Source organism: Ascaphus truei, chromosome 3, assembly GCF_040206685.1.
Source record: "Ascaphus truei isolate aAscTru1 chromosome 3, aAscTru1.hap1, whole genome shotgun sequence".
In the NCBI taxonomy this organism is placed as follows: Eukaryota; Metazoa; Chordata; class Amphibia; order Anura; family Ascaphidae; genus Ascaphus; species Ascaphus truei.
The window spans coordinates 9,678,977-9,706,596 of record NC_134485.1 but is presented as its reverse complement, the minus strand read 5'-3'; the positions used below and the strand labels follow the sequence as shown (position 1 = coordinate 9,706,596).

Here is a 27,620-nt window from a genome sequence, read left to right as displayed (position 1 = left end):
CAGTGTCTAGGAAAGTCCGGACTTAAAAAGGTACCGACATTTAAAAGTGTTACAGGCCAGGAAGTAAGGATAAACAGTTGTGCCTGGCAACTATCCATGTGTCAGTGGAGGGGTAGACTTCAGGTCGCCATGGCAGGGGGCTTGGTTAGGTATGCTAAGCGGCTCAGGTGCGAAGTTAGCGCATGACCATGGCATACCTTGAAGCATCTGCCCAGCTCCCCGAAGTACTGGCAGAGCGTGCCAATAGGTGGGATTATTAATTCCCACACAGTGATTGGCTGCACAGTGTAAGAATATGCTTTGGGTGTCTTTAAAGTCTCGTGCAGCCGATCGGGAGATAGATTCATCTGAGCTACACCGTGCGGTACGAGAAATTCCATCGTAACTAAGATTTTCACCTTGGTTCAAAAGTTCGTTAGAACTATGGATTCCTGAACGAATCCTGTAAGGGGGAAACGAAAAAAATACTTTTGGTGGAGATACAGGGGTTGGGAGCGGGTTGGGAGGGCCGACCCAAGCCAAGGACTGTTACATGGCTCTTTTTGCGCATCAACCCCGCTCTTGGGAATTGATGCCTAGAGACTTGATTTCTGTGGATTTCGTTCCGTGGACATGTTATTCAGGTATGCCCCATCCCAGTAAGTGTTTATTCGTAACATTTTGTACTTCAAGCTATGTGTATTTCGTGTGTAAATAAACTACAATTTATTTTATCTTACGTTTTGTTCAATCAAAGGATCTGGGTACTTTTTGTGTTAAAAGCACTGGTCTCCCGTGACACCCACATAGTTAGGATCCCGCACAGGTCGAGGCACTGTCACCTATCGAATCAGGTACACACCAGGCTTGCAGCGGCGGAGTTTCAGGCCTCCTATGAGCCACAGGTAAAGCACCACACCGTAGCTGCCCTATCTCCCAGGGGGTGGGGGAAAGTGCGCTACCCTTACTTGTGCAGACTTTACATTTACACTCTATGGCAGTGTTTTTCAACCAGAGTTCCTGGGAACCCTTGGGTTCCCCGAGCATCACTAAAGGGTTCGCTTTAATTTTCAGGTAATTTTACAATAGCACCAAATACAGAATAGGTTACAATGCATCTGATCACAGATGCGCTTATTAGAGAAGGTTGGGGGTTGCTCAGAATTTCACATGGGGATCCTTAACCAAAATAAGGTTGGGAGCCACTGCTATATGGAAAAAAACAAAGGAGTAGACAGTGTGGCAGATCTGCACCTTGATTACTGTTTATTAAAGAATACAAAGTTGGTTGATAAAATGTTATTAGGAGACACATTTTGCAACGTTCTTATGATGAAAAATCTAGTTTGTTAAAGTGTGTATGTACAGTATGTATGTATGTATGTATATATATAATATATATATATATATATATATATATATATATATATATATATATATATATATATATATATATATATTATTTATATAGCACCATTAATGTACATAGCACTTGACAGCACTAATACATGTGACACAATCATATAAATCAGCTGTGCGCAAAGTGGGGGCGCGACACACAGGGGGGGCGCGAGACTGCATGCATGGGGCACGAGGTTTACAGAGGCCCCGCGCGCTTCCCGAAGGCACTTAAATGAAGTGCCGGGGAGCTGCAGGGCCTCTGTAAGCCTTTACTTACCTTGGCTCCGGCGGCTTCCTTCCCGCGTCGCCATGGCAACGCGGCATCAAATGACGCCGCAAGGTCACGTAACGTGACGTCATGACGCCGGAGCGGGGGTGAGGGGGGGCGCGGGAGTGAGGAGACTGTCGGCAGGGGGGCGCAGGGAAAAAAGTTTGCGCCCCCCTGATATAAATAACAAATAATACAAATACCACATGATGGGAAGAAATGCTTCAGACATAAAAGTAACATTTAGGAAAAGGAATCGCTGCCCCGAAGAGCTTACACTCTAAACTGATTTTCTATATGTTTAGAGGAATGACTGTGATTATTTATCACCACGACATTAGGCACATTGCTGTAGAATATAATACTTGAATGATATATACTAATGAATGATGTGTACATTGAATATAGAGCCATGTTTATCTGCAGTGTTACTCTATAAGAAACTTACTGCGCCGGAGAACACCTAACAGCCGCTCACTTCTGGCACGTAAGGTGTCTTCAAGCGCTGGAATGTGTCTTGTGAATAAGCACCACTTAGGTAATATGGCCAATAATGTTATTTTCCTGATAGAAATGTACATTGTGTAAAAAGTCGTTTACTTACTTTTCTTCAGAGAGTAATGTTGTTCCTCAGAAAAAGTAACTAGTACATTTGAGGGGGTTTGCTGGACGCTGATGAATTTGGGGGAAGTTACTGATGATTCTACAACAAAAACAAATCTCATAATATCGTAATTATAATCGTATCTGATATCTGTAAAGAACTATGAACAGTATTATCAAAAAAGAGATTAGTTAAAGACAAACTCCAAAGCATATGCTTAGAGTAGAAACATTACACGTTTAAATGCGATGGGTTTTTTTGATCAGGGATCAATCACTAACATGCACCTATTAAACATGTCACTTCCAATCATTAACTTTGGTCGTACAGTGACTGCCCCTTTAAGAATTGCTTCCTAGAATCTTTGCGGGTTTTGGAACACTTTAATGGACCAACATTAGAATCCTTCTGAGATGGAATGATAGTGTACAGAACTGTCAGAGTCTCAGAAGCATCATGAATTGTACATCACGTGTAGGTTTGTGCTCAAGTTCTACGTTTTAAATGTGATGGTTTTTTTTGATCAGGGGTCAATCACTAACATGCACCTATTAAATGTTAGGATCGGCGTTAGGCCCAGCCCCTGTGACGACACGGGTGAAAAGTTGCAAACCATCCAGGGACGCCACACGGCTCGGCAAAGGAGCAGCTCCAGTATTGGGCTTAGGCCCCGCCCTCTCGTCCCGGAAGGACAATGCCGATGGACTGACTCCTCTCCCACCTGGCCTGCAGCCAGGCACTGACTCCTCCCCCACCCGGCCTGCAGCCAGGCACTGACTCCTCCCCCACCCGGCCTGCAGCCAGGCACTGACTCCTCCCCCACCCGGCCTGCAGCCAGGCACTGACTCCTCCCCCTCCCTACCTGCTACCAGACACGGACTCCTCCCCCTCCCTGCCTGCAGCTAGGCACTGACTCCTCCCCCTCCCTACCTGCAGCCAGGCACTGACTCCTCCCCCTCCCTACCTGCAGCCAGGCACTGACTCCTCTCCCACCCGGCCTGCAGCCAGGCACTGACTCCTCCCCCACCCTGCCTGCAGTCAGACACCGACTCGTCCCCCACCCTGCCTGCAGCCAGATACTGACTCCTCCCCCACCCGGCCTGCAGCCAGGCACTGACTCCTCCCCCACCCGGCCTGCAGCCAGGCACTGACTTCTCCCCCTCCCTGCAGCCACACTGACTCCTCCCTCACCCTGCCTGCAGCGTGGCACTGACTCCTCCCCCTCCCTGCCTGCAGCCAGGCACTGACACCTCCCCCACCCTGCCTGCAGCCAGGCACTGACTCCTCCCCCATCCTGCTAGCAGTCAGGTACTGACTCCTCCCCCACCCTGCCTGCAGCCAGGCACTGACTCCTCCCCCACCCGGCCTGCAGCCAGGCACTGACTCCTCCCCCACCCTGCCTGCAGCCAGGCACTGACTCCTACCCCACCCTGCAGAAGCCAGACACTGACTCCTCCCCCACCCTGCCTGCAGCCAGGCACTGACTCCTCCCCCACCCGGCCTGCAGCCAGGCACTGACTCCTCCCCCTCCCTACAGCCACACTGACTCCTCCCTCACCCTGCCTGCAGCCTGGCACTGACTCCTCCCCCTCCCTGCCTGCAGCTAGGCACTGACTCCTCCCCCACCCTGCCTGCAGCCAGGAACTGACTTCCCCCACCCTGCCTGCAGCCAGGTACTGACTCCTCCCCCTCCCTGCAGCCAGGCACTGACTCCTCCCTCTCCTTGCCTGCAGCCAGGCTCTGACTCCTCCCCCACCCTGCCTGCAGCCAGGCACTGACTCCTCCCACACCCTGCCTGCAGCCAGACACTGACTCCTCCCCCTCCCTGTCTGCAGCCAGGCACTTCCTCCTCCCCCAACCTGCCTGCAGCCAGGCACTGCCTCCTCCCCCACCCTGCCTGCAGCCAGGCACTGACTCCTCCCCCACCCTGCCTGCAGCCTGGCACTGACTCCTCCCCCTCCCTGCCTGCAGCTAGGCACTGACTCCTCCCCCACCCTGCCTGCAGCCAGGAACTGACTTCCCCCACCCTGCCTGCAGCCAGGTACTGACTCCTCCCCCTCCCTGCAGCCAGGCACTGACTCCTCCCTCTCCTTGCCTGCAGCCAGGCTCTGACTCCTCCCCCACCCTGCCTGCAGTCAGGCACTGACTCCTCCTCCTCCTTGCCTGCAGCCAGACACTGACTCCTCCCCCTCCCTGTCTGCAGCCAGGCACTTCCTCCTCCCCCAACCTGCCTGCAGCCAGGCACTGCTTCCTCCCCCACCCTGCCTGCAGCCAGGCACTGACTCCTCCCCCACCCTGCCTGCAGAGAGCTCCGCACTGGAGAGTGAGGGGAAAGGTTTGGGTGTTTTGTGGGTTTAGAGGGGGGCTGCAGTGTGTGTTTTGTGGGTGTAGAGGGGGGCTGCTGTGTGTTTTGTTGGTGTAGAGGTGGGTTGCAGTGTGTTTTGTGAGTGTAGAGGGAGGCTGCAGTGTGTTTAGTGGGTGTAGAGGTGGGCTGCTGGTGTGTTTTGTGGGTGTAGAGGGGGGCTGCAGGTGTGTTTTGTGGGTGTAGAGGGGGCTGCTGGTGTGTTTTGTGGGTGTAGAGGGGGGCTGCTGGTGTGTTTTGTGGGTGTAGAGGGGGGCTGCTGGTGTGTTTTGTGGGTGTAGAGTTGGGTTGCGGTGTGTTTTGTGGGTTTAAAGGTTGGCTGCAGTGTGTTTTGTGGGTTTAAAGGTGGGCTGCAGTGTGTGTTTTGTGGGTGTAGAGGTGGGCTGCAGTGTGTTTTGTGGGTGTAGAGTTGGGCTGCAGTGTGTTTTGTGGGTGTAGAGGTGGGCTGCAGTGTGTGTTTTGTGGGTGTAGAGGTGGGCTGCAGTGTGTTTTGTGGGTGTAGAGGTGGGCTGCAGTGTGTTTTGTGGTTGTAGAGGTGGGCTGCAGTGTGTTTTGTGGGTGTAGAGGTGGGTTGCAGTGTGTTTTGTGGGTGTAGAGGTGGGTTGCAGTGTGTTTTGTGGGTGTAGAGGGGAGCTGCGGTGTGTTTTGTGGGTGTAGAGGTGGGCTGCAGTGTGTTTTGTGGGTGTAGAGGTGGGCTGCGGTGTGTTTTGTGGGTGTAGAGGTGGGTTGCAGTGTGTTTTGTGGGTTTAGAGATGGGCTGCAGTGTGTTTTGTGGGTGTAGAGGTGGGCTGCAGTGTGTTTTGTGGGTGTAGAGGTGGGCTGCAGTGTGTTTTGTGGATGTAGAGGTGGGCTGCAGTGTGTTTTGTGGGTGTAGAGGTGGACTGCAGTGTGTTTTGTGGGTTTAGAGGGGGGCTGCAGTGTGTTTTGTGGGTGTAGAGGTGGGCTGCAGTGTGTGTTTTGTGGGTTTAGAGGGGGGCTGCAGTGTGTTTTGTGGGTTTAGAGGGGGGCTGCAGTGTGTTTTGTGGGTTTAGAGGGGGGCTGCAGTCGGTGCCGCTTTATACATTAGGCCGACTAGGCACAGTGCCTGGGGCCTACGAACCTTTTAGGGCCTACAATATTTAACTTGAAAAAATACCTAAACAAAAACACAAAATAAGAGAAAACAGCAAATTTTTATTTAAAATGCCTTCGAAGTATCGATACCTTTAAATATCGAAACAAAAGTATCGATGCCAAATATCGCTAGTATCGAAAGAAACAAGCAAACGATGAAATTAGCATAAAAATGAGTAAAAATATCGGGCACACAGGCCTCTAGAAATAATAGTGCCTAGGGCCTACGAAGGTCTTAAAGCGGCCCTGCCTGCAGTGTGTGTTTTGTGGGTGTAGAGGTGGGCTGCAGTGTGTTTTGTGGGTGTAGAGGGGGCTGCTGATGTGTTTTTTGTGGGAGTAGAGGGGGGCTGCTGGTGTGTGTTTTGTGGGTGTAGAGGGGGGCTGCTGGTGTGTGTTTTGTGGGTGAAGAGGTGGGCTGCAGTGTGTGTTTTGTGAGTGTAGAGGTGGGCTGTAGTGTGTTTTGTGATGTAGATGTGGGCTGCAGTGTGTGTTTTGTGGTGTAGATGTGGGCTGCAGTGTGTGTTTTGTGGTGTAGAGGTGGGCTGCAGTGTGTTTTGTGGTGTAGAGGTGGGCTGCAGTGTGTGTTTTGTGGGTGTAGAGGGGAGATGCTGGTGTGTGTTTTGTGAGTATAGAGGGGGCCTTCAGTGTGTGTTTTGTGGGTGTAGAGGGGGGATGCTGGTGTGTGTTTTGTGGGTGTAGAGGTGGGCTGCAGTGTGTGTTTTGTGGTGTAGAGGTGGGCTGCAGTGTGTGTTTTGTGGTGTAGAGGTGGGCTGCAGTGTGTGTTTTGTGGTGTAGAGGTGGGCTGCAGTGTGTGTTTTGTGAGTGTAGAGGTGGGCTGTAGTGTGTTTTGTGGTGTAGAGGTGGGCTGCAGTGTGTGTTTTGTGGTGTAGATGTGGGCTGCAGTGTGTGTTTTGTGGTGTAGAGGTGGGCTGCAGTGTGTGTTTTGTGAGTGGAGAGGGGGGCTGCAGTGTGTGTTTTGTGAGTGTAGAGGGGGGCTGCAGTGTGTGTTTTGTCAGTGTAGAGGGGGCTGCGGGTGTGTGTTTTGTGGGTGTAGAGTTGGGTTGCGGTGTGTTTTGTGAGTGTAGAGGGGGCTGCAGTGTGTGTTTTGTGAGTGTAGAGGTGGGCTGCGGTGTGTTTTGTGGGTGTAGAGTTGGGTTGCGGTGTGTTTTGTGGGTTTAAAGGTGGGCTGCAGTGTGTTTTGTGGGTTTAAAGGTGGGCTGCAGTGTGTTTTGTGGGTGTAGAGGTGGGTTGCAGTGTGTTTTGTGGGTGTAGAGGTGGGCTGCAGTGTGTTTTGTGGGTGTAGAGGTGGGCTGCAGTGTGTTTTGTGGGTTTAGAGGGGGGCTGAAGTCGGTGCCGCTTTATACATTAGGCTGACTAGGCACAGTGCCTGGGGCCTACGAACCTTTTAGGGCCTACAATATTTAACTTGAAAAAATACCTAAACAAAAAAAATCACAAAATAAGAGAAAACAGCTAATTTTAATTTAAAATTCCTTCGAAGTATCGATACCTTTAAATATTGAAACAAAAGTATCGATGACAAATATCGCTAGTATCGAAAGAAACAAGCAAACGATGAAATTAGCATAAAAATGAGTAAAAATATCGGGCACACAGGCCTCTAGAAATAATAGTGCCTAGGGCCTACGAAGGTCTTAAAACGGCCCTGCCTGCAGTGTGTGTTTTGTGGGTGTAGAGGTGGGCTGCAGTGTGTTTTGTGGGTGTAGAGGGGGCTGCTGGTGTGTTTTTTGTGGGAGTAGAGGTGGGCTGCAGTGTGTGTTTTGTGGTGTAGAGGTGGGCTGCCAGTGTGTGTTTTGTGGTGTAGAGGTGGGCTGCAGTGTGTGTTTTGTGAGTGTAGAGGTGGGCTGTAGTGTTTTGTGGTGTAGATGTGGGCTGCAGTGTGTGTTTTGTGGTGTAGAGGTGGGCTGCAGTGTGTTTTGTGGTGTAGAGGTGGGCTGCAGTGTGTGTTTTGTGGTGTAGAGGTGGGCTGCAGTGTGTTTTGTGGTGTAGAGGTGGGCTGCAGTGTGTGTTTTGTGGGTGTAGATGGGAGATGCTGGTGTGTGTTTTGTGAGTGTAGAGGGGGGCTTCAGTGTGTGTTTTGTGTGTGTAGAGGGGGGATGCTGGTGTGTGTTTTGTGGGTGTAGAGGGGGGCTGCAGTGTGTGTTTTGTGGGTGTAGAGGGGGGCTGCAGTGTGTGTTTTGTGAGTGTAGAGGGGGCTGCGGGTGTGTGTTTTGTGGGTGTAGAGGGGTGTGCAGTGTGTGTTTTGTGGGTGTAGAGGGGGGATGCGGGTGTGTCTTTTGTGGGTGTAGAGGGGGGCTGCAGTGTGTTTTGTGGCTGTAGAGGAGGGATGCTGGTGTGTGTTTTGTGGATGTAGAGGGATGCTGGTGTGTGTTTTGTGGGTGTAGAGGGGGGCTGCAGTGTGTGTTTTGTGGTGTAGAGGTGGGCTGCAGTGTGTGTTTTGTGGTGTAGAGGTGGGCTGCAGTGTGTGTTTTGTGAGTGTAGAGGTGGGCTGTAGTGTGTTTTGTGGTGTAGAGGTGGGCTGTAGTGTGTTTTGTGGTGTAGATGTGGGCTGCAGTGTGTGTTTTGTGGTGTAGATGTGGGCTGCAGTGTGTGTTTTGTGGTGTAGAGGTGGGCTGCAGTGTGTTTTGTGGTGTAGAGGTGGGCTGCAGTGTGTGTTTTGTGGGTGTAGAGGGGAGATGCTGGTGTGTGTTTTGTGAGTATAGAGGGGGCCTTCAGTGTGTGTTTTGTGGGTGTAGAGGGGGGATGCTGGTGTGTGTTTTGTGGGTGTAGAGGGGGGCTGCAGTGTGTGTTTTGTGAGTGGAGAGGGGGGCTGCAGTGTGTGTTTTGTGAGTGTAGAGGGGGGCTGCAGTGTGTGTTTTGTCAGTGTAGAGGGGGCTGCGGGTGTGTGTTTTGTGGGTGTAGAGTTGGGTTGCGGTGTGTTTTGTGAGTGTAGAGGGGGCTGCAGTGTGTGTTTTGTGAGTGTAGAGGTGGACTGCGGTGTGTTTTGTGGGTGTAGAGTTGGGTTGCGGTGTGTTTTGTGGGTTTAAAGGTGGGCTGCAGTGTGTTTTGTGGGTTTAAAGGTGGGCTGCAGTGTGTTTTGTGGGTGTAGAGGTGGGTTGCAGTGTGTTTTGTGGGTGTAGAGGTGGGCTGCAGTGTGTTTTGTGGGTGTAGAGGTGGGCTGCAGTGTGTTTTGTGGGTTTAGAGGGGGGCTGAAGTCGGTGCCGCTTTATACATTAGGCTGACTAGGCACAGTGCCTGGGGCCTACGAACCTTTTAGGGCCTACAATATTTAACTTGAAAAAATACCTAAACAAAAAAAATCACAAAATAAGAGAAAACAGCTAATTTTAATTTAAAATTCCTTCGAAGTATCGATACCTTTAAATATTGAAACAAAAGTATCGATGACAAATATCGCTAGTATCGAAAGAAACAAGCAAACGATGAAATTAGCATAAAAATGAGTAAAAATATCGGGCACACAGGCCTCTAGAAATAATAGTGCCTGGGGCCTACGAAGGTCTTAAAACGGCCCTGCCTGCAGTGTGTGTTTTGTGGGTGTAGAGGTGGGCTGCAGTGTGTTTTGTGGGTGTAGAGGGGGCTGCTGGTGTGTTTTTTGTGGGAGTAGAGGTGGGCTGCAGTGTGTGTTTTGTGGTGTAGAGGTGGGCTGCCAGTGTGTGTTTTGTGGTGTAGAGGTGGGCTGCAGTGTGTGTTTTGTGAGTGTAGAGGTGGGCTGTAGTGTTTTGTGGTGTAGATGTGGGCTGCAGTGTGTGTTTTGTGGTGTAGAGGTGGGCTGCAGTGTGTTTTGTGGTGTAGAGGTGGGCTGCAGTGTGTGTTTTGTGGTGTAGAGGTGGGCTGCAGTGTGTTTTGTGGTGTAGAGGTGGGCTGCAGTGTGTTTTGTGGTGTAGAGGTGGGCTGCAGTGTGTGTTTTGTGGGTGTAGATGGGAGATGCTGGTGTGTGTTTTGTGAGTGTAGAGGGGGGCTTCAGTGTGTGTTTTGTGTGTGTAGAGGGGGGATGCTGGTGTGTGTTTTGTGGGTGTAGAGGGGGGCTGCAGTGTGTTTTGTGGCTGTAGAGGAGGGATGCTGGTGTGTGTTTTGTGGATGTAGAGGGATGCTGGTGTGTGTTTTGTGGGTGTAGAGGGGGGCTGCAGTGTGTGTTTTGTGGGTGTAGAGGGGGGCTGCAGTGTGTGTTTTGTGAGTGTAGAGGGGGGCTGCAGTGTGTGTTTTGTGAGTGTAGAGGGGGGCTGCAGTGTGTGTTTTGTGGGTGTAGAGGGGGGCTGCAGTGTGTTTTGTGGGTGTAGAGGGGGGATGCGGGTGTGAGTTTTGTGGCTGTGGAGGAGGGATGCTGGTGTGTGTTTTGTGAGTGTAGAGGGGGGATGCGGATGTATAGAGGGGGGCTGCAGTGTGAGTTTTGTGGGTGTAGAGGGGGAATGCTGGTGTGTGTTTTGTGAGTGTAGAGGGGGGCTGAAGTGTGTGTATTGTGGGTGTAGAGGAGGGATGCTGGTGTGTATTTTGTGGGTGTAGAGGAGGGATGCTGGTGTGTGTTTTGTGGGTGTAGAGGAGGGATGCTGGTGTGTGTTTTGTGGGTGTAGAGGAGGGATGCTGGTGTGTGTATTGTGGGTGTAGAGGAGGGATGCTGGTGTGTGTTTTGTGGGTGTAGAGGAGGGATGCGGGTGTGAGTTTTGTGGCTGTAGAGGAGGGATGTTGGTGTGTGTTTTGTGGGTGTAGAGGAGGGATGCTGGTGTGTGTATTGTGGGTGTAGAGGAGGGATGCTGGTGTGTTTTGTGGGTGTAGAGGAGGGATGCTGTGTGTGTTTTGTGGGATTAGAGGGGGCAGCAGTCTGTTTTGTTATTGTGTGTGTGTCTGCAGTGTGTTTTGTGGGTGTAGAGGGGGGTTCTGCAGTGAGTATTTTGTGGTTGTTGAGGGGGCAGCTGTCTGTTTTGTTGGTGTGTGTGTGTGTCTGCAGTGTGTTTTGTGGGTGTAGAGGGGGGGCTGCAGTGAGTATTTTGTGGTTGTAGAGGGGGCAGCAGTCTGTTTTGTTGGTGTGTGTGTGTGTGTGTGTGTGTGTCTGCAGTGTGTTTTGTGGGTGTAGAGGGGGGTGCTGCAGTGAGTATTTTGTGCTTGTAGAGGGGGCCGCAGTCTGTTTTGACATGCAAATGAGCACACAGTGTCACCTTTTGTCTCAAAAGATGGAGGGTTTTTCGTCACCTTTCTCACCCACCATAATTTATCTAATGTGCGGTGAAACTGATTATAACTAATGGTCTCCTATCGGGGTGGTTGTTATAGGGAATTACTCGATCACCTTTTTCACCCACCATAACTTATCTAATATATATATATATATATATATATATATATATATATATATATATATATATATATATATATATATATATATCAATCTGCCTAAAACACTTGTTACAACAAAAGATTTAACAAAGATGTGAATGAACAAATGTAACTTTCCCTAGCTTGTTGCGTAAAACCCAATGTTCTGCACACACTGCTTCACTGCCCATTACTGACAGCGATGTTCTCCATTAAACGCTTATACAATATACAAACTTTATCTACACACCACAACTTTTCACGGAGGCCGCTTTGTTGTTCGATGTTGTGTTACCTTTTCTTTGTCCAATATTATCTGCATCTGGCAATATAGGTGTTTCAGCTACAAAGGAAAAGCAACAGTTTCAATGAGTGTAACAACATTTTTTGTTAATATATTTTTGTGATATTATAAAGGAGAATTAACTATTTTGTTTTAAAGAACAAGTGTGTCTTCTCTATATTTGCATGACAATATTTCACAATCACATAAATAAATCAATAAATAATACATACTCATCATAAAAGATTGTTACTATAGTTACTGTATCTGATTGTTCTGTCTTTTAACCCGTAAGAGAGAGAGAGAACCCAGTTGTAATCTCGTGCAGAATAACACAATTGAATACAGTAAACATGTATCTATGAGCATGTATATTTTGTATGTAAACAAGAGAATAAAATGATCATGTATATTTTGTATGTCTCGTGAATACAAACAGAATGCAAGAAAAGAAACAGCAGCTTTGCCATTAAAGTGGTGCGTAGATTTGCATTGTAAACATGTATCTCAGCATGAATGCCAGGCACAGATCTAGTCCTGCGCTGGTACTGGCCAAGTACAGATGTGCTGCAGCTGGAACTACTTTGTAGCGATGCTTCTGTGTAAGGCTGCGGTCCCACTAACTACTACAGCGCATGACTCGGCGTGCGCTGTGCGATCAAGCCCCGCCCCCCCAGTTCCTCCGGTCCCAGTTCCTACCTTGTCGCGCACCTTTCCCCAGCAGTGCGCGACAGGTTTTCAAGCAGGCAGGGGAAATTGAGATTGGCATTTGTGACGGAGGCGTGGCAACGCCCCCGCCGGCGGTTCAGGCAATGAGGGCGAACCAGCCGCGGGACGTCATGGCCACGCCCCTGCAAACCTACCGCCACGCCCCTTCCCGTTGCAAGCACTCTCTCTCCACTCAGACCGCAGATCGCGGTGTAGCGCTGTGCTCGCGCCGCCCCCCCGCCGGGCGCGTGTCACAGTGCTGACTGGGGACTCAGCCTAAGAAGAGTTTCAAGAGGATCGTGTGTCACTGCAAAACTGGCACAAACTGCATCATTTTCATCTAGCGCAGTGTTTTTCAACAGGGGTTCCTAGGAATCCTTGGGTTCCCGGGCATCCCTAAAGGGTTCCCTGCAATCTTCAGATCATTTGAAAATGTTTACAAAATACAGAAAAAAATACAATGCATCTGATCTCAGACACGCTATTAGAGAGGGTTGGGGTTCCTTACAATAATAATAATAGCATGTTTTTGTTTAGCGCTGCTAGTTATACGTAGCGCTTTCCAGAGACATTTTGCAGGCACAGGTCCCTGCCCTGTGGAGCTTACAATCTATGTTTTTGGTGCCTGAGGCACAGGAAGATAAAGTGACTTGCCAAAGGTCACAAGGAGCCAACACCGGGAATTGAACCAGGTTCCCCTGCTTCAAACTCTCAGTGCCAGTCAGTGTCGTTTACTCACTGAGCCACTCCCTCTCCCAATGCATCTGATCTCGGACGCACTATTAGGGAGGGTTGGGGTTCCTTACAATGCATCTGATCCCAGACGTGCTATTAGAGAGGGCCAGGGGTTCCTTACAATGCATCTGACACCAGATACGCAATTAGAGAGGGTTGGGGATCCTTACAATGCATCTGATCTCAGACGCGCTATTAGAGAGGGTTGGGGTTCCTTACAATGCATCCGATCTCAGACACGCTATTAGAGGGATGTAGAAACTCCTCCGGTGGGAGGCAAGGCAAAGCACAGCCGGAGAAAGAAATGCCGGGGGACTGATGTAAGCTAGAACATCTTTATTGGCACAGTATACTGACGGGTCCTCTAACGCGTTTCAGCCTACTGGCCTTTATCGAAGAGTGATCCGTCAGTAGAAAAACACACATAAAATAGTATTTGGTAACACACAACACCTGAGCAATTTGCCAATCAATGATGGACAACAAGTGTGTGTGATTACACAATCACATAATTAACAAGATTAAAACATGAACCAGACAGGTAATGAATGTCAGAAATTCCTTTCATGAAGGCATGGGTACAAAGTAAATATAACAGTAGATTTCAATACATATGAGTGGTCCATGATTAAAAACAACTATACAGCATATGCTGATATATACAATATGCTCAAAAATAATAATGAATATATAATTAAGTATAAACAGTGACTATACCCATATACAAAATTGGATGTACCAGGAAATGAAACCTTATCATATATATGTGATAGCATTAATCACTTACTAATATAACATTGTTTAACCATAATAAAGAAATAAAATGAAGAAAAATATATGAAAAGTATGTAATGTCAATATAGACCGGAGGGGAAAGGGGGGGGGGGGGCGAGGGAGACGGAGAGGGGAGGGGGGGGGAAAGGAAAAGGGGGAGGGGGATGGGAAAGGTGGGGGAAGGAAAGGAAGGGGGAGGGGGAGGAGAAACGTGGGGGGAGGGGAGGAAAGAGGGTGGAATGGGGAAGAAGGGAACTGGAAAGAAAGAAATGAGAAAACAATATTAATCATGAAGAAAATGCTGCAGCTCCCATTCAACATTTAGACCATGGGGCTGCAAGGTGTTGAGGGAGAATATCCATGACATCTCTTTTTGATTTAATCGATTTAGTCTATCTCCTCCTCTAATAGATATAGGAATATGCTCAACAGCAAAGAATTTGAAATTATTCAGTCCTCTATGTGGACAACGCATAAAGTGCTTGGACACTGGGTGAAACAGGTCCTGTTTATTAATTAGCCTGATATGTTCAGAGATTCTTATATACAAAGGTCTGATTGTTCTGCCTACATATTTCTGGTTGCAGCCACAAACTATAACATAGACCACGTGGCTAGTTTTGCAATTAATAAATGTATTAATCCTATGCTTGGTATTTGGACAATATGTGTGTACCCGTTTCTTTGGGAGTGCATATTTGCAATACTTACAGAAACCACATTTGTGGAATCCCTTTGGTATATTTTTAATGGAGGATTCACGTATCGATGAAAAAAGACTTGTTATAGTTTGTGGCTGCAACCAGAAATATGTAGGCAGAACAATCAGACCTTTGTATATAAGAATCTCTGAACATATCAGGCTAATTAATAAACAGGACCTGTTTCACCCAGTGTCCAAGCACTTTATGCGTTGTCCACATGGAGGACTGAATAATTTCAAATTCTTTGCTGTTGAGCATATTCCTATATCTATTAGAGGAGGAGATAGACTAAATCGATTAAATCAAAAAGAGATGTCATGGATATTCTCCCTCAACACCTTGCAGCCCCATGGTCTAAATGTTGAATGGGAGCTGCAGCATTTTCTTCATGATTAATATTGTTTTCTCATTTCTTTCTTTCCAGTTCCCTTCTTCCCCATTCCACCCTCTTTCCTCCCCTCCCCCCACCTTTCTCCTCCCCCTCCCCCTTCCTTTCCTTCCCCCACCTTTCCCATCCCCCTCCCCCTTTTCCTTTCCCCCCCCTCCCCTCTCCGTCTCCCTCGCCCCACTCCCCTCCTCTCCCCCCCCTCTTTCCCCCCCCCCCCCCTTTCCCCTCCGGTCTATATTGACATTACATACTTTTCATATATTTTTCTTCATTTTATTTCTTTATTATGGTTAAACAATGTTATATTAGTAAGTGATTAATGCTATCACATATATATGATAAGGTTTCATTTCCTGGTACATCCAATTTTGTATATGGGTATAGTCACTGTTTATACTTAATTATATATTCATTATTATTTTTGAGCATAGTGTATATATCAGCATATGCTGTATAGTTGTTTTTAATCATGGACCACTCATATGTATTGAAATCTACTGTTATATTTACTTTGTACCCATGCCTTCATGAAAGGAATTTCTGACATTCATTACCTGTCTGGTTCATGTTTTAATCTTGTTAATTATGTGATTGTGTAATCACACACACTTGTTGTCCATCATTGATTGGCAAATTGCTCAGGTGTTGTGTGTTACCAAATACTATTTTATGTGTGTTTTTCTACTGACGGATCACTCTTCGATAAAGGCCAGTAGGCTGAAACGCGTTAGAGGACCCGTCAGTATACTGTGCCAATAAAGATGTTCTAGCTTACATAGCTTACATCAGTCCCCCGGCATTTCTTTCTCCGGCTGTGCTTTGCCTTGCCTCCCACCGGAGGAGTTTCTACATTCCTGTCTACCACAGAGCACGCCGGGCTGTTGATTCATAGCTCGCTTCACCGGAGCTCGTAACCCCCGCCGGTCACGTGACCACCCGCTGTGAAGGATCGCACACAGCAGGGTAGGCGGCAGAAGAGTGGATCAAAGGGCCGCCTTCAAACGGAGATCCCAGCCGATATCAGCCGAGCTGTGACCAGAGGAGTACTGGAGGAAGGAGCGGCGAGAGGATCGTGGAGCACACGGCACTACACATGTCTATGTGAGTTTCTTTTTATCTTTAGTCTATCTGGAGCTCACTCTGAGCCAACTGCTGGAAAAGATTTATCACTAGTGTGTAGTTTGCCTGACCCCCATCCCCAGTCATACAGCGAGAAGGCTCAACAGTGTTCATTGCTTCTGAGCGCCTGAGGGGTTAACTGTTGTTCACGCTATTAGAGGGGGTTGGGGTTCCTTACAATGCATCTGATCTCAGACACGCTATTAGAGACTGTTGGGGTTCCTTACAATGCATCTGATCTCAGATGCACTATTAGAGGGGGTTGGGGTTCCTTACAATGCATCTGATCTCAGACACGCTATTAAACACTGTTGGTGTTCCTTACAATGCATCTGACCTCAGACGCGCTATTAGAGAGGGTTGGGGTTCTGCAGAATTTCACATTATAATTATAGGGTTCTTTAACCCCAAAAAGGTTGAAAACCATTGATATAGCGTCTATGTGTCATAATATAAAGGGGCCAACATGACGGGCTTGCAATTGTCGTTAGGGGTCGGTACAGTAGGGATGAGTTACATGATATTTTTGTTGTAATACAGCCCCCCCATTCTCTGCTAAAATGTGTGAGCAGGAACATTTCCCACATTCGTTACATGCTGTTTCCTCAGAAAATGTCCTAAAAAACCCAGAGATAATTATAAAATATAAATGTTAAACGACGACACTTACATCTGCTCCTCTTCCCTGTAGCCCGATGTGAGGTCTTAAAGGTCGTGCTACCTAAAATATCAAAATCTGTTTAGAGAAAACATACATTTCCATTCTAGACTCATATTTTGTGTTTATTCTCTGACCCCACATTGTGTCTGCGTGTATGTGTGTGTAACGAGTATTCCCCCCCACCCAATCGCATATAGTGTGTGTGTGCGGGGAACCTAATGTTACCTGGTGTGGTGCTGAACGAGCAAATAACACAATCACATCACATCATATTGTATAGCAACACAACACAGAGTATCATACTTTAACAGTGCAACATCATCAGTAGGCACAACGATATATATGCCACCCTCTGCCACTAGCTGGCAGCTATAAATCAGATTCTAAATCAGGTCTAAACAATTGGACATTAGCGGGTCGGGGGACAAACTGAATGTGAAAGACTCAGTTTGGTTAAAATCTCTCCAACTGCCCGTTTTTACACTTACAGAGTGTGAGTATTTTATTCTTGTGTTTTTTATGATTTTTTTTTTATAAAACTGTGTTGCACTATATATGTGACCTCCTGACGAAGTACTTGGTACGAAACGCGTAGAGGTCACGACAGGTCATCCTGCGCGTGTATGCTGGTAAGCTGAGACGGAGCCTGCAGGAGACAGCAGCGTTTTTTTCCATCTCCGCGGTGCTGAGATCCGGATCCTGTGCAGCCACCGCGAGTCTGCTGACTGTCTCAGTGTGAGTGTCCGTTTCCCCTTGCCAGTGCCCAACCCTATGGTGGTTTCTATACAAATCTGTTGATAGGTTGTTTTCATGTTTGTTTTTTTCTTTCATGTGTTTTTATATAAATTTTACTGTATTTGTATACTGTGCAGCTTAGGGTTTAGTCACCATCAGGTGTTCTCCTGGGTAGTACTTAGCCGTCCAGCTGCACAGCTGTTCTGAGGTGAGGTTGGATCCCCTCAGTTTTTGTGTATTTTTAATAAATTACCTTCCACTAATCCCTGGTGCGCATTTGTGCATTTTTTATTATCTTGTATTTCAGGGTGCCCTCCCCCTTTTTAAGGGGGGTTCACCTAGATTTGAGAGTTTCTGGGGAGATGCTTTATGTACATGCTGCAAAGGGATCATCCACACCATCATACAGCACGAGCGCTGAATATCCTGTTTTTTCTACCTGCACTATATATGTTCCCTCTCTATCCTCATGATATGGTATTCATCTGAGATCAAAACTCAAGCAACAAAGAAAACAACTGACATCTCTACTCGTGTTAACTACAGAGTTTCAGATCCCAATTGTGTGGATAAAGGCTCATATTTACCACCCGAGGGTGAGTGTATCTCTCACCATCTGCTTGTGACGCTTGATTAGACATACTGCCCTATGTTTTTTCTCCCCCCTCTCCCTTGTTCTTTCATTTGCGCCTAGGTCATTCTTCCATATACTTTTCTACTCAGCACTTTGTGAGGTCGTGGACCTTGTTGGCTGCATTTGTTTTAGGGACAGGTAACTTTGGGTACACCTCCCCTTCATTAATATTAATAATATTGGTTGATGTTGTATGCAATTGACATATACTATACACTGTGGTCATATGCACAATAGGTCATTTTCACTGTAGCGCTTAAAGTTCTTCTTTCGTATGTATATATATATATATAAATGTATATATATATATATATATATACACATGTATATATATATATATATATATATGAACAGTTTTAAAGACAGCGCACCTTTTTCCAGCACACCCAAATTGCTGCCCTGCTGGTGACGTGTGCCAAAATGTTGCACCAAATACCAATATTGAATAAGATAATTACATGAACTAACTAGTGCTTGCCTATACAAGAAAAAATGTAAAAAATGTAATATACATAAAAAACATATAAAAACCAAACCAAAAAAAAAAAAAAATTGTAAAAAATGTGCAAAGATGTGAAAAAATTTTTTTTTGCAATAATCTGTTGAATATAAATAATAAAATGTAGCATAAAAATACAAACAATGAACTATAAAAAATACTTAAGTCCAAATGAAGTCCATGAATGAATAAAACAAAGGTCCAGGCTGCTTCTTCTTGGGCTCACCAAGTTCCCATAGTACCTATTAGAAAAAGAAAAGAGAAAAAGCGCCCGATCCTTGTGTAAAATCAGATGAACATTTTAATAAATCATGGACAAGACAAATGCACACTTACAATTTGTCTGATAAAAACAGGCATTTTATGGGACCTGCCCATGCACCAAATGAAGACTCCACAGTCACCTCCGCTCTGCAATCTCACGATTGGTTCTTATTCCAGTATTTGAGAATGCCGTTTTCTCCAGGGTGGATATCAACCACTTGTCAGGAGCTTCTCAGCAGCGTGCGTCCGCCATTGCTCCCACGCATGTGGTACTGGAACCCGGAAGGACTTTGCTTGTGTCTCCACGGTCTCTCTCTGGTGCCGAAGGCAGGTCAGCCACCGTAGTTACAATGTAAACCGTCCCTAGCAAAGTCCTTCCGGGTTCCAGTACCACATGCGTGGGAGCAATGGCGGACGCACGCTGCTGAGAAGCTCCTGACAAGTGGTTGATATCCACCCTGGAGAAAACGGCGTTCTCAAATACTGGAATAAGAACCAATCGTGAGATTGCAGAGCGGAGGTGACTGTGGAGTCTTCATTTGGTGCATGGGCAGGTCCCATAAAATGCCTGTTTTAATCAGACAAATTGTAAGTGTGCATTTGTCTTGTCCATGATTTATTAAAATGTTCATCTGATTTTACACAAGGATCGGGCGCTTTTTCTCTTTTCTTTTTCTAATATATATATATATGTATATGTATATTATATATATATATATATATATGTATATGTATATATATAAATGTGTATGTATATATATAAATGTGTATGTATATATATATATATATATATATATAAAAACAACATTACCATTCTCTCGTCCGGTAAAGAAAGACTGCACTCGGTTCAGTAATCATGAGAAACTGTATTGGGCATCTGAATAGAAAAGATAAGTCACCCAATCCAAATCATCTTTTTTATTCAGATGCCCAATACAGTTTTTCATGATTACTGAACCGAGTGCAGTCTTTCTTTAAGGGACGAGAGAATGGTAATGTTGTTTTTCTATTATTTGAGACTAGCACCTGTCTATATGAACCAGTACATTGAGTGCAAGCTGTGTTGTTTTTTTTTATATTTATATATATATATATATATTTATATATATATATATATATATATATATATATATATATATATATATATATATATGATACGAACCAATCCAAAGACCAGTAAAGAGACAGCAGACCGCACGGGGTTAATCCAAAAATATATATTCACAACATCAAATACACGTAAGCCAACGTTTCGGTCCCACAGAGAGACCTTCCGCACGGCCCTGAGGAAGGTCTCTCTGTGGGACCGAAACGTTGGCTTACGTGTATTTGATGTTGTGAATATATATTTTTGGATTAACCCCGTGCGGTCTGCTGTCTCTTTACTGGTCTTTGGATTGGTTCGTATCATACTTATTCTCTATGGGACTAGCATCTGCTATTACAACCTTTTCTACTACAGTGTGCTGACTGACCTTCATGTGTATATATATATATATATATATATATATATATATATATATATATATATATACACAAATGTAAATACAACTGTATGCTCATCTGCATGTCTTAGGCAGGTCTGCAACCCCGCCTTTCACCATTATCACCCAGCACACAGCACTTCCACTGCAGCAAGGAATTCTGGGAAATGACATGCAAATGAGCACACAGTAAATATAAATATATATATATATATATATATATATATATATATATATATATATATAAGAAAAGCAAAAAGTGTAGCGCCAGAGTAGTACTGTGATAAGATATCTATAAATGGACTATAGTGACTAATAATATGGATTGGAGTGTATATAGTGCTATAAGTATATACAAGAGTAAGAAATACAATATCAAATAACATATAACAATATTATCTACTAAACGATATAATGAAACACAAACATATTAAATGAAAAAATAAAAAAGTGCAAAAAGTGCATAAAAAAGGGAAAAATGAATAAATAAAGTCCAACCAGTCCTTTGATAGTTTGTCCATAAATGGAGGTATATGTATATATATATATATATATATATATATATAAATGTATATATGTAGAGGTATAGGTACCGTGTTAGCGAGCTTTAATAATCAAAAATGAATAGACGATACCGTTCTGTGGCTAACAAAATGCTTTTATCCGTGCGAGCTTTCGAGAAACACTGAACTCTTCTTCCGGTGATGTTACAAAGAATGAAGCCGAAAAAAAGTTTTTTACTTTAAAATAGTGCATCCTGGAATGTGATCTGTGATTGAAGCCTATCCCTCCCCCCTGTGCAGTATGCGTTTTATGACCGGAGGTGTTAAATGGTCCCTGAATGTCAGTGATGTAAGAGTATAATAATAATTATTCCTTAAGGATGTAGTGTATGTACTACGAAACGCATAGGATTTTATTGCTTGTTATCCTGTGTATTGATCCAATATAGCCGAGCCGGGCAGTGCAGCTGAAACCACAGACTTTCTGTATACTTCGCCGAGTAAAGGCGCCTTTCGTCTGGTGACGTCATCTCCAGCTGACGAGATTTACCGGGTGCCACGGGAAAGCTTCTGGTGTACCGTGATTGACCGTGTGTGGTTTGCGACCAGCACTTCCAGCAAGTGGGGACTGCTTTCTTCATACTATTGTAGGCGGGTCATGCTGGTAGTGATACCGCTTGGTTAAGCTGCTGTTTGATCGCCTTGGGAGCTGCACTGTGCCTGCAGTCTCGGAGAGGACTGACTTTTCGCCCTACGGGACTACCTGTGTTGTTCGGGACTACCCCCCCCTTAAGACGGGGTGACTAAGGAGGATTTCTTGTGCCCTTTTGTGTGGGGCTGTAAGGAATCAAGGAACACGTCCTTTGCCGCATGTTCCCTCCTTACCTGCTGCTGCGGCCCCTATTATTGCCCATGTGCGCACACCCGCAGCTCTTCTAGCTGCCACACGGAACCTGGTCCCGCCTCCCACATGCGTCGTGCATCTCTCCCGCGCGGTGCGCACACGCAATGACGTTTGCCGATCCCCAGCTGCGTGGCAAGTTTCTCTTCCCTGCCTTGTTGCCTGCAGCCTATCCCAGCTCCACTGGAGCCGCGCCTCTGCTCCGCCTCCCGTTCCCATTGGTCACCCCTGTCTGTAAATACTTCCTGCTTCCTCCCATGCTTTGCTCAGCATAATCCTAGGTAGTCTCGTGAAGCTCATTTCATTTGTGCAGTGCTCTGTCTCCTTTGCAGTTAACCTCTTGTGTACCGACTCGGCTTGTTTGTGGACCCTTTTGGATTTTGGACTTTGGCATACCCTTGACTACGGCGATCTCTTTTACCATTGAACACAGCATACGGACTCGGACTACGCTGCTCTCTCCAATCCCAGACCACGGTTTACGGACCCCTACTATCCTGTCTTCTCCAATGTCAGAACTCAGCAAGTATACCGCATCTCCTACACTCTCCAACCCAGACCTGGCTACGTTAAACTATCCGCCTTCCAGGCACACCTCTGCTGCTGCGGGTGTGTGGTGTTATACCTTCCCACCTCAGTGCCGGGGTCTTGTCTTGTTTGTGGGCAGCATGAGCGTTACAGGAGCCACCTACCTTGAAGACGACAGCAGTCCTGTGAAGTTCCCTATCGGGTGATAAAAAGTTGCCTACTCCCTGTTCGGTTTCCTGTGTTGGTAACGCATGTCTTGTGACCCTGATCTGCATATCCTGACGATGCATCTCTGTCCTCTTCCTCTTGTGCACAGAGTTTCCCGTACCCTGTAGAAGAGCGTTGATCTCGGTTAGCTCCTTGCGTTCACTCGCCAGTGACTGTTTGGCCTTCTCTTGTGAAGACAGCAACTCCGCTTTAGCGGTGATGGCTTTTGGACCTTTCTCCATCAGCGTACCTTCAGTGTTTGAGACTAGAGACCAGTCATTCAACACAAGTTCTATGTTTGGTTCACACCATTTATCTGCAGTATTTCCATTTCGGCGGTATTCTCCTTTGCCCCAAGTGCACCCCATGGCGCCTCATTTGGTTTTAACTCTACCACCCTCTTTTTCCCGGACTCCTTCTCAAGGATCTACTTCATATTAGGAACCTCCTTCTGGGCAGCAGTAGAGTCCAAACTAACATCACGCTCATTCTTCAGAGCCTCGAGCGCCTCACCCAGGTCACGCTTTTGTTTCTCTGCCATCTTGCGGCCAGCACGCTCAGATTCCAGGTCCTTCCTCAGATCTTGAAGCTGTCCTTCTGCATTTCTTTTTCCACTCAGTGCAGCTGCTAGTTCAGCTTCTTTGGTGTTGAGTCGCGATTCCAAATCTGCCAGCACATTCAGAGAAAGATTTAAATCTGCTTCCGTTTTTCCATTTCTGGCCTGTAGCAAGTTTAGTGCTTCAGCGAGAAACTGCTGTCTCTTGATAACATCTTGCAATTCTCCTCTTAGGGCCTCCATCTCATCAATGTGGTCGCACTGAGTTTGCCTCAACGTATCCTCCATCATACCGCAGAGCTCTGCAGTTGTTGTCGCTAAGATCGCTGCTGCTTCTGTTTTCCAGGCCTCTTTCTCCTTGGCGTACTGACTCATGGGGATGGAACAGCCCCTCTGCTTCTCCAGCTCTTGCTCCAGTTTCTGGACCTTTTCCCGCTCCCTCTCATACCGAGTCACATGGCACCTAAGCTCCGGCTCCAGCGATGCACTGGTGATACTCAGCGTGGCATTTCCCTTCAGTAGCACTCACCGCATCTCCTCAGCATCCGCTTGTTTCACTTTGGCCTCTTGCAGACTCACACGCATCTCTTGCAACTGGCTCTGTAGTTTTTGCTCTGCTTCGGTGTGATGCTCCAGGGAGACATGTTCTTTATGCAGCCTTCTTTCTGCACTCTCCAGTGCTTCCTGCACGTCTAAATTTTCTTCTGGAAATTCTCTATTTTCCTTACCAAGCTCTGCGTTGAGCTCGCAAGCTTCTTGCTGAGAAACGGCTAACTTTGTGATGAAGTTTTGAACGTCTTTCTGGAACATTTCATAGTACAGTTTCCAGTTGGTACTTGTTTTCTCTGATTCGCTCGGCTTACTGTAATGGCGGTAGCGGTAGCCTTTTTCATCCCAAGGCTAGTCATCATTCCTATGACGATTGCGTCAAACGCTCTGGGCTGTGGCTCATCTCTGTTTTTTCTGACCTTCTGCTGAAAATGGAGACTGTCCTCTTCGCGGGGCCCCATATTAGTCATCATCATCCTCATCCAGCCTGAAGGGAGAGTCTTTGGTGCGGTCCAGCTTTTCACACCATTAACATTTCTGGTGTGGTTCCTTTTGTGGGACCAGACCAGGATAGCCATTGCTGAATGGACATTTATTTGTGTGACTTGGCACATTACACATAAAACACACTGTATCCTCCATTTTCTAGCTTCAGGTGTATTCTTCAACTTGTGTATCCTGTAAGCACAATTGCTCATACACAGTAGGACAGCCTTTGCTTGTAGAATTTGTTTTTTTCACTTCAGTTGAGAGGCCATTTTAAATCCCTGCATTTATTTTCAAACCCACAGTTTCTGCTGCTCAATGCCTTTTTGGACTGCCCGCATTCTCCACCAATTGTGATGCCCACACCACGTTGCAGTCTCTTTTAGTCCCCATGTAAGGCAGGAAACACTGTAATTCTCTACATGGGGTTTATGTACAGGGATTAAATCATACACCAACAGGTCCACCGTCTCTTTAAGTCAAGCAAATCATAAAATAAAATACCTATTCCTTTTAGGGAAAGCTAACTACACCATAGCTGTTGCCCTCACTACTTGGATGGCAAGCTAAGCTGGTTCCCACCCCCAAAACATGCCCTGGCATAAGCAACCATGTTCACAGTCTCTGTACACAACAATTAAGTTTTTTCCTTATCAGTTTGGAGCAGACATCCCCGCTTCAGCACGCCTTGCGTCCTTTCTTCCTAGGGGAACTCAGCCCCACGTGAGCTCAGAGAAACACTCCTCTGTAAATGCCAAGGACCGGACATCCCCGCTTCAGCGCAGTCTGTTGTCTTTCCTGCTTTCCTCTGGGATTCAAACCCAGGCAGTCCCAGCGAACTCCGCGATCACCATCCAGCGGGTCCAAGGAACTGTGCCAGCCTCTTCTTTAGCTGGGGAGCACTTCTGTCCCCCTCTCTCGGACAGCAATCTCTCACTCTGTGAGTCTCAGCATGTGTGTCTCTCACATGGCAGCTTCCTGTGTACTTTAAAAACACTTCCTTGTTCAGCCAGTTTAATAATGCAGCAGCTGCTGTTGAGTTCCCTTTGGATATTAACTCTATGTGTTGAAAAATTCTTATAGCTGACCTATTCCAGCCCCTAGAGGACTGTGATGGTATCACAATATATATATACAGTATATCCATAAAATATACTGTAAAATATCCATTTGAGATATATATATATATATATATATATATATATATATATATATATATATATAGATATATCTATATATATAGCCACCTGCCTAAAACACTTGTTACAACAAAAGATTTGACAAAGATGTGAATGAACAAATGTAACTTTCCCTGGCTTGTTACCTAAACCCAATGTTCTGCACACACTGCTTCACTGCCCATTACTGACAGGCGATGTTCTCCATTAAACGCTTATACAATATACAAAATTTATCTACACACCACAACTTTGTTGCCGCTGTGTTGTTCGATGTTGTGTTACCTTTTCCTTGTCCAATATCATCTGCATCTGGCAATATAGTTGTTTTAGCTACAATGGAAAAGCAACAGTGTCAATGAGTGTAACAACATTTTTTTGTTAATACATTTTTGTGATATTATAAACGAGAATAAACTATTTTTTTTTAAGGAAGCAGAGTGTTTTCTCTATATTTGCATGACAATATTTCACAATCACATAAATGAAGGCACAGCTGCACGGATTAGCCATACAGTATATGTGAGGCTGTTCCTGAGACGATATGGCTGTGTGAGTTACTGGAGAACATTGAATAAAACTTGCTCAAAGTTCCTCGTGGCTTTGGCCGGTGCTAACAGCAGTGTCCTTCACACTAATGATGAGTTTTGCCAAGTTCCTCTGGAGTAGAAGTACCTAGTCTGATTAATAGTGTGATATTCCCATCTCGTGCAACTCTATACATTTCCGGGCACATACATTGTATAGATAGGGATTTTTTAAAGATTTTTTTTAGTTCTTGCCATCATTTCTTTCCAAAACCAACTGAGTTCTTTGAAAATCAAAACACGACAAAATGTTAAAACCAAAACACCAGCGACATGTTCTTCATAAACTATCACTCTACAAACCATCTGTACCTGATATGTTATCCAGGAGATTTATTACTTTTTTCAGCAACAGCGATTCCAAATAACTGTCTGAAATACAAAATAAACAAGTGCTGCCCACGTTATTATTTAACATTTAAATTGAGAGTACAGGCATACTCCAGTTTAAGGACACTCACTTTAAGTACATTCGCGAGTAAGGACATATCGCCCAATAGGCAAACGGCAGCTCGCGCATGCGCCTGTCAGCACGTCCTGAACAGCAATACCGGCTCCCTACCTGTACCGAAGCTGTGCTCAAGCGGGGAGACTATAGAGCTTGTTACAAATGCGTTATTTACATCAGTTATGCACGTATATGATGATTGCCGTACAGTACATGCATCGATAAGTGGAAAAAAGGTAGTGCTTAACTTTAAGTACATTTTCGCTTTACATACATGCTCCGGTCCCATTGCGTACGTTAATACGGGGTATGCCTGTACCTCTTTACGTTCGGCGGATGGGTAAGAGTGGGCAAATAATTACATTTCAAGAGATTCGACCATGACTGCCAGCAAAGTATTTATAATAATTATACATTTATGAAAGTATTTTACAGATTTTTGTTAAATTGCTTGAATGATATTACTTCTTTAAACTTGTCGCTTACATTTAGAAACCCAAAATATAAATAGGTGATAATAAAATGAGATATTGTAGTAGTTGAAGCACATACTACATGGTTACTGCAAAACCAATATATGTCTCAACTTGTGAAACATTTAATTTGATTTATTTCTATATTAGTGAATTTTATTGCCCAAGCTTCAGCAATAGTCTATCTTTATCTAGCTCAACAGCACATATCCCCCCTATATAGCAAATGGTGGCAATATTAGCCTTTTTTTTTTTTAACTTAATTTTTTTTAATTTTTTTTGAACTCATACATGTCATACATTCATAGTATACAATGGAGGAAAACACACCTCCTTCAGGTGAAAGACATTCGGCATGTGTGGTTACTATATACTTTGGACAGACAGGGCAGACAAACAGACGAACCGACAGACTACATCTAGCTCCCAGCCGGGAGGGGGAGGAGGTGAAGGGGGGTGGGGGGGTGGAGGGGTGGAGGGGGGGGGGGGGAAAGGTCCTCCGACCGTGGTTCCGCTTCTAAACATGCGTCCGCTGGCTCTCTGCAACTGAGAAAACCGAGTGCCCGGCTTGCGTCCGCTGAGCCTCACCAATTCTGTCCGCCTGTGACCTGCATGGTCCCGTAAACCGTCTTGATTTCCCGGAGCCTCTTCATGGGAGAATGCATTTACGTCTATCAGTGCCAAATCGTGGCCCTATCTACCCCCTGTATGTCTGTCTGTGCCAGCAATGGTGACCAGACTTTTAGGAAATTTGTGCCAGTGTCATTGACCAGACTCGTCAATTTCTCCATCTGGCAAACTGACCAAATTCGGTTCCTGATCTTTGCAATTATTGGGATTTCATTCTGTTTCCAGCGTGCTGCGATCTCCCCCCGTACTGCCATTGCGAAGTGCGCCACTAGTTTATTTTCTCCCCTGGAGAGACCTTTTTGCGGCCTGTTCAAAAGGAACCGCCAAGGGTCCACGGGGATGGATGTGCCTAGGATCCTATTTAGCCAATCGTTAACTGAATCCCAGACCGGCGTAATCTTGGGACAAGACCACAGCATGTGCAACAAGTCTGCCTGTTGTCCACATTGTCTTGGACACAATGGGGAGTAGCTGGGCAGGAATTTAGCCAATTTAGTGGGGGTGTGGTACCACCTCATCATAACTTTA

The 27,620-nt window shown here is 45.9% G+C and overlaps 1 protein-coding gene across 1 annotated transcript in view; it reads right to left on the bottom strand.

The window, feature by feature from the left end:
- Positions 1–27,620, bottom strand: part of LOC142490866 (uncharacterized) — a 165,535-nt gene that overhangs the window by 43,244 nt on the left and 94,671 nt on the right. The window contains exons 20-24 of the mRNA XM_075593284.1: positions 25,854–25,913; positions 25,240–25,287; positions 16,440–16,490; positions 11,354–11,401; positions 2,253–2,351 (exon numbers count right to left, since the gene is read on the bottom strand). Coding sequence (XP_075449399.1) covers positions 2,253–2,351; positions 11,354–11,401; positions 16,440–16,490; positions 25,240–25,287; positions 25,854–25,913 — 306 coding nt within the window. The remainder of the gene's footprint in view (positions 1–2,252; positions 2,352–11,353; positions 11,402–16,439; positions 16,491–25,239; positions 25,288–25,853; positions 25,914–27,620) is intronic.